The sequence below is a fragment of the Priapulus caudatus genome, unplaced genomic scaffold (assembly GCF_000485595.1).
Source record: "Priapulus caudatus unplaced genomic scaffold, Priapulus_caudatus-5.0.1 Scaffold2441, whole genome shotgun sequence".
Lineage (NCBI taxonomy): Eukaryota > Metazoa > Priapulida > Priapulimorpha > Priapulimorphida > Priapulidae > Priapulus > Priapulus caudatus.
The window spans coordinates 1-7,366 of record NW_014579502.1 but is presented as its reverse complement, the minus strand read 5'-3'; the positions used below and the strand labels follow the sequence as shown (position 1 = coordinate 7,366).

General features: G+C 43.6%; 1 protein-coding gene across 2 annotated transcripts in view; it reads left to right on the top strand.

Moving 5' to 3' along the window:
* LOC106818701 (voltage-dependent calcium channel subunit alpha-2/delta-1-like) overlaps window positions 1-6,664 on the top strand; it is a 22,128-nt gene extending 15,464 nt beyond the window's left edge. Inside the window, exons 11-17 of one of the 2 annotated variants that reach the window (XM_014823377.1) lie at window positions 1,134-1,190; window positions 3,408-3,487; window positions 3,913-3,987; window positions 4,563-4,703; window positions 5,704-5,770; window positions 6,350-6,417; window positions 6,654-6,664. In XM_014823377.1, coding sequence (XP_014678863.1) covers window positions 1,134-1,190; window positions 3,408-3,455 — 105 coding nt within the window. In that variant the 3' untranslated portion in view covers window positions 3,456-3,487; window positions 3,913-3,987; window positions 4,563-4,703; ... (1 more) ...; window positions 6,350-6,417; window positions 6,654-6,664. Of the gene's footprint in view, window positions 1-1,133; window positions 1,191-3,407; window positions 3,488-3,912; window positions 3,988-4,377; window positions 4,399-4,562; window positions 4,704-5,703; window positions 5,771-6,349; window positions 6,418-6,653 lie in introns of those variants that run through there. The other variant, XM_014823378.1, reaches the window with a different exon arrangement.
* The last annotated feature ends 702 nt before the right edge of the window (window positions 6,665-7,366 follow it).

Genomic DNA, 7,366 nt, shown 5'->3' with positions numbered 1-7,366 from the left:
CGTGCATGCGTGCGTGTGTGTGTGTGCGTGCATGCGTGCGTGTGTGTGTGTACGTGGTGTGGGCGAGTGCGTGAGTGGCGTGCATGCGAGTGCGTGAGTGGCGTGCATGTGCATCATTTGCATTCATTAGCATTTGATTTCCTGAAAATCTCTCCACCATCGTAGTTCTATCAGCCTCTCGGGCGCGAACTTTCCGTCTGGGGCTGATCGTTTGCATTTTTCACTAAACCCTTAATGCCATTTCTTGTGCCGTAGTTAGCAAGTTAGGCTATTAGACACTCCGCGCACATTGAGAAGGTGGAATGAAACATAGTTGCATTGCTATTCTGCTGTGGTGAGTCATGGTTGTATTTATCCCGGCGTGGGTTACGATGTTGTTCCTCTTCGGTGGGTTACGTCGTCGTTCCGCCGTGAACGGTTCGGGCGGAAATGACCGCCACGCACGTGTAGGTGAGTACCCACAACGCGGCAGCGCCCGACGCAGCAGACGAAAAAAACAAAAGAGCAGCCGTTACGTCGTCGGAGCGTTTCGTCTCGTTTCCACCGCTTGCGCGCTCTCTCTCACTTCGAAGCTTTGCTGGATGTTTCGCCGCAGGCTTTGGTTTTTTTTTCGGTTGGCCACGCCTTGCAGCTCCCCCTGGTGTCACAGTCCCTCACTGTTGTCGTGTGTGTGTGTAGCGAGCTTGTTCTTCCGCATGTCCGGTGGTGGTGGTCGTGCATGGTGTCGCATTAATTAACCTACCATTGCGCGACCATGTTTAATTAATTAATTAAGTGAGTAAGTAATTAGCAAAACAAACTGTCACGCAATTTCCGTTTGATCGCTACCATTTCACGTCTTGGAAAGGCGAAATTTAACTGCACATTTTTGTGCACATTTCTATTCAACTATGCCACATTGATACTTTTTCATACGGCGATATAAAAGTGCACGCGTATTTCTTCTATTTTTACTTCTTCACATTGCAGTCCTGCCGAGAGCATTTCGACCAATGACGATTCATTCGACGATAAATTACGAACAAATTCGATTTTAAAAAAATGACGGCGCATAAACATTTCTGTTTTCGGATCGGCGCGCGCGCGAGTTTGTTGCTCGATGGTTAAAACTGCGTGTGTCGGACATCTTTCAGAACATGGGCATGATAACGACGGTGACGCTGCCAGTGTACAACGTGTCGTACGCATCGGTGAGTATCGCCCTGACCCGGCACCGATCGTACAGAGGTGACGAGAGATCGCGGATGATAAGATAGATATATGATAGACAGATGATAGATATATAGATGATAAGATAGATATATGATAGACAGATGATCGATATATAGATGATANTTTTTCCATCCGTCTTGCCGCAGCATGTCCGGGCTGCTGTGCGTGTCTGTGCATGTGTCTCATTTAATTGAAGACCTATGCCATTTGCGCTGACCTAATGTTTAATTTAATTAAAGTTTTTAATGTGTAGTACAATAATTAAGAAAAACCAAAATGGTCAGCACTCTCTCTGATTGATTCGGGTATTGGCGTTTGATTTAAGTCTCGAACAGCGAAATTTAATGACTGGCCAGTATTTTTGTCGCCCCACATTTTTATTTTAATCCCTATGCCCCATTGAACTTTTTCCCCCATTAACGGCTGATATGAAAAGTGCCACGCTATTTCCTTTTATTTTATTCCCTTACACCATTGCCCCAGTCTGCCCCGATGAGCATTTCCCGGTGACAAATATCCGATTCCATTCCGGGCGATTATAGTTAGAATCAAATTCCGGACTTTAAGATTAAAAATGATCGGTGCCAGATAACTCGATTTTCTGTTTTCGGGATTGGGCCGTGAGTCGCCATCGGAGTTTGTTTATGCCTGCCCCCCGATGTATGTTTTAAATATCCTGGGTGTGTCGGACCCCGATTCTTAGCGAACTGGGTCCCATTGATAGGAGCGTGATTGCCTGGGCCAGTTGTAAAAAATGTGTCGTTCACCCGCCTCGTGAGTATTCGGGCCCTGACCTATCGCACCGGATTAGGGATTCGTTTCATGAGTGTGTCTGAGATGATTTCGCCGGATGTTATTGAGATAGATTATGACTAATCAGATTGATCCGATTATATAGATTGATCAAAGAATATGATTATACGAATGATAGATTATATAGATATGTATGTTGGATATGATTGATAGATATGATTTAGATTATCGATTAATGATAGATGATAGATATGATGATGACAGTAATGAATAAGCTTACTTTAAGATGCGATAAGAGATATATCAGATTTATAGATAGTTGCTGTAGATTGTACGATGGATGATAGATAGATAATAGATTTGAAGATAGATTTATAATGATCAGATGATTAGTAGTATATCTATATTTAATCCCGAGATCATAAGATTACCGATATAACGATTGATATATTATATATGATAGATATGGGGTTTAGATAGATGTTATGAGCAGATGATAGATATAGTACTGATGATTAAGTATAGATATTATGGATGATAGATTTATATTAGTATAGATGTTATGAGTAGTATGATAGATAGGAATAATATTGAATGATAAGATAAGAAATAATAGAAATACAGATAGTATAGATGATAAGATCGATTAGATGATAGAATATAATAGATAGACTCGTTCAGCATAGATAATAAAGATAGACTAATCCCCGATATACAGATAGAGATAATAGATGATAGATAATAGTAGATAGATGTTCGAAGTAGATGCATAGATAGGACTATACGATATAAGAATAGATATAGATGATAGATATACTAGATAGATGTTATAGACATAGATGATAGATTAATATAATGATAGGACTATATAGATAGGATGTTGGGAGGATGTGAGCTGATAGAATATTCGTATAAGATCGACTGTTATCGCGTAGATGATAGATGATATACGATGATGGATATATAGATAGAGTGTTAGATAGGATATTGATAGATGATATAGATGATAATGTTAGATAGATATAGATGATAGATATATAAATAAGATGATATCTGATAAGATATATAGATAGTAGATAATATGTAGTAGATCAAATGATAGCGATATATAGATAAAAACTGGATAAGATATTTGATTGAATGAATAGACTATATAGATAGATGATATATATATATGATACTAATGATAGATATAAGATATATGAATAGCTATACTAGATAGATGATAGTAGTATAATAAGCCGATAGACCGACAAGATTGAGAATGCAGACGATAATTGGGATCGCAACTTCCTCGTTGGGTCCTCTTAATCTTCAGATTAATCCTTTGTACGATCAAACCTGTGTATTATGGTCACTGCATCTTACCGCTGGGCCCGAAACAAAAATTTCATAAAACCCAGAATTCCCGCTCACCCCTGTGTGTCGTCTGCCGTTCTAAGGATAATTCAGACGATTCCTCGGGTGATGGGACTCGACGTGAGCACTGAACGAGATGATTGGCTGCCTCCCTCATCGCAAGGTGAGGCAGACGGGTGGACACGGCGACACCTGGAATTGTTATAACATCTATCCAAGTTAAATCGAATAGTGTAGATAATATATGTTTATTTATATAACTTTCTAAAATTAAAGACTAAAAACTAACTAGTTGATATTATTATTATTATTATTATTATTATTATTATTATTATTATTATTATTGTTATTGTTATTATTATTATCATCATTATCATCATTACTGTTGCTACTACTATTGCTGCTGCCGCTTAATCTTTACCTTCAGTAATTGGATTATTTTTGTTAGGCGATATCCTTGGGAACTCGGTGAAGTTTCTGCACATTTCTTGGCAGGCTTCCGCTAACCCGGGGAAATTACAATTTATGTACAAGAAGTGAACGGACGAGTTTTCTTGCTTACCGCGATTCTCCCTGTGTGTTTTACAGCTCGGGCCTAACGGCTACGGATTTGCCATCAACCCGAATGGATTCGTACTGTTTCACCCGAACATGAAGGGACAGGTGTGTATGGCAGTATCGCTGAGAGGTCTATGTCCCCCAGGCGTAGAATGCCGGAACGTACCTGGGTACGGTCCGGTATACCGGAACGTACTATGGGTACTAGATTAATGATGCGAGCCGTACCGCCTAGCGTCGCACTAACGTGAGTCTAATGAAGGAGGAGTCACCTACGCCTACTCCTTAACCCTGAACGCCTAACCCTAACCATATCAGATAGCTTACCAGGGTACGAGTTCTGGTAACCCTATACCCTCATATACCTATGAGCGGCAGTATCCCACAAGACAGTGTCGCGCATCGCTAACAGCTACATAGCCAAGCCAGTATTGCTTCTACATTACCTCACGGACCCACCCAGCCTGTGTCTTACTGTCAGTGTTTACTGTGTAGGTTGGATACCTCACGGACCCACACCCAGCCTGTGTCTTTACTGTCAGTGTTTACTGTGTAGTATGGTACCGTTCACGCGACCCCACCAGACCTGTGCTCTCCCTACTGTCAGGCTTACTGTGTATACTGGATACCTCACGGACGCCACCTCCAGCCTGTGTCTACTGTCAGTGTTTACTGTGTAGGTTGGATACCTCACGGACCCACCCAGCCTCGACTTTCTGAGGTGAGATTGAAAACGAGCACAAGGTGGTGCTGCGAAAGACATGATCGACAAGGGCACGTCGACAAAGGTCATCGACACTATCGTAGTGTCAACCGACCAGGTGAGTGCGAGGGGACAGGTAAGGGAGAGGGAAGACTTGACGATGAGGGGCAGGGGGCCTGTGAGGGGTGATACTCCATTAGGAGTGTTCCCAACTTTATATGTCATTCAATGGTCCAATAATAACGCATGCATATATACTATATATACCACTATGTCATGGCCACTATATTGGTTTGGTTTAATGTCACTTTAGGTTAGGGTTACCCGGATTAGCGGTTAGGGATTCATCAAATCACTCTATCATTTAATGTATAATCAAAGTTGGGAACAATCCTAGTGGAGCGTTAGCCATGTGAGAGGCATGGTGGGAGGCATGTTGGAGGTATGGTGTTTGATACCTTGGCGTGGGTTTCGTTAACCAACTAGGTGGGGGAGACTACGAGACTCTACTGAGGGGACAGGTGAGGGGCATGGGAAATATGACGATTGACACAATTGGGTGTGTCAACTGATTAGGTAAAGGGAAGGGGACAGAGAAGACTAAGTGATGAAGAGAAAGGGACGGTGAGGTGCAGGGGATAGGTTAGTAAGTAAGTAAGTAAAAACTTTATTTAACGACGCTGGTAAAGCTGTGTAGGTACACGACACAATAATTTGCGCGCGGAGCCTATCTTCGCACGATGGCCGTGCTGCGACGCGGACACAGAATGTTAAGTATTAAATAAATATCCAAATAAGAGTTGAAATACTTTGGACTAAAATTGTACGGGGTACAGTAGAGGCACAAGGGTCCCTATGATTAGGGCAAGATTTTCGTTTAGACGGACTTAAAAAAGAAATGGGTTAGGGGCAGGGAAGAACGCCCTCGTCACTTCACGTCTACAACCGTTACCGGGTGAGGGGTGGCAGAGATCCATGTATCGATCAGTTGTCTAGCGCTGCAGCAGTATGTATATGTAACATTCTGAAAATAAAGGGGAAAAAAAGAAAAAAGAAAAGAAAGTTGTCGTAGACAGTTGCGCGCACATTGTTATAATTCCACTGTTGGCTTTTTGCAGAAGCATCCGCAGCGTCGCACCCACACCTACTGCTACACAAAACCATTAGAGGAATCGCTGACTTCAGGTACGCGTGTTCGTACGTGTGTCGAAACGCACAACACGTGCAGATGTCTTACATATCTTATCTGCATCTGTATGTGCCATGGGCGTAAATCCCGGGGGGGAATGGGGATGCAGTCCCCCCGCTCTTGAAGGAGGGGGGATGGCCTGTACAAGATATCCCCCCTCGAGATTAAAAAAAAAACTCCGTTTCCTGCCGTGAAGCCCCCTGAAAGTTCAGCTAATTATGATAATTTTGGGGACATGGGCAGACCTAAATCATTTCAATTACTGCGGGCGTTACAGGGGAGGGGTCCGGGGGTCCGGACCCCCCCTGCTCGCGCAGAAAAGCCATCTGAGGGGATCTAAATTTCCAAAAAATTCTGGGGAGGGCCCCCAGACCCTCCCCAGACCCCCCTTCGCGTGATCATCCCCCCCACTCCTCAGTACGGATTTACGCCCCTGGTATGTGCGTCCGTATCTATATCTGTGTCTGTTGGCCGGTTTGTGTACTTCGTGATTGCCGCATTTCTTGGATTTGTGTGATGCCGCATTATCAATTCTCGAAGTTTACGATTATCTTTCTCTCGTTGCCACTTTCTAGTCTGGCGCTGGTGGTTCCCGAGGAGAACCAGTTTGAGCTGCTCATAAAGGGATACGAGGAGGAAAAAGGTGAGCGTTCGCCTATCCCGTCTCTATGCTCTTCTCCCAATCCCGGCTATACTATCACTAACTCCGGGAATGTTTCTGCGTTCCCTGCAGGCATTCTGTACTATCACTAACCCAGGGGAATGTTTCCGCATTGCAGGTATCCTGTACTATAATCCAGGGAAGTATCCGTGTTGCCTGCAGCCATCCTGTACTATCCCTAACACAGGGATAGTTTCTGATATCCTAAACCAGGGCAGGCATCCTGTACTATCACTAACCCAGGGAAATAACGTATTGTTCCCTATGTTTCCCTATTGCAGGCATCCTGTACTATCACTAAACCCGGGGATAATTTCTGATATCCTAAACCCGGGCAGGCATCCTGTACTGTCGCTAACCCGGAGAAATCTTCCCTATTGTTCCCTATGTTTCCCTACTGCAGGCATCCTGTACTATCACTAAACCCAGGGATAGTTTCTGATATCCTAAACCAGGGCAGGCATCCTGTACTGTCGCTAACCCGGAGAAATCTTCCCTATTGTTCCCTATGTTTCCCTACCTGCAGGCATCCTGTACTATCGCTAACCCGGAGAAATCTTCCCTATTGTTCCCTATGTTTCCCTACTGCAGACATCCTGTACTATCGCTAACCTGGAGAAATCTTCCCTATTGTTCCCTATGTTTCTCTACTGCAGGCATCCTGTACTATCGCTAACCCGGAGAAATCTTCCCTATTGTTCCCTATGTTTTCCTGCTGCAGACATCCTGTACTATCGCTAACCCGGAGAAATCTTCCCTATTGTTCCCTATATTTCCCTACTGCAGACATCCTGTACTATCGCTAACCCGGAGAAATCTTCCCTATTGTTCCCTATGTTTCCCTACTGCAGGCATCCTGTACTATTGCTAACCCGGAGAAATCTTCCCTATTGTTCCCTATGTTTCCCTACTGCAGGCATCCTGTACTATT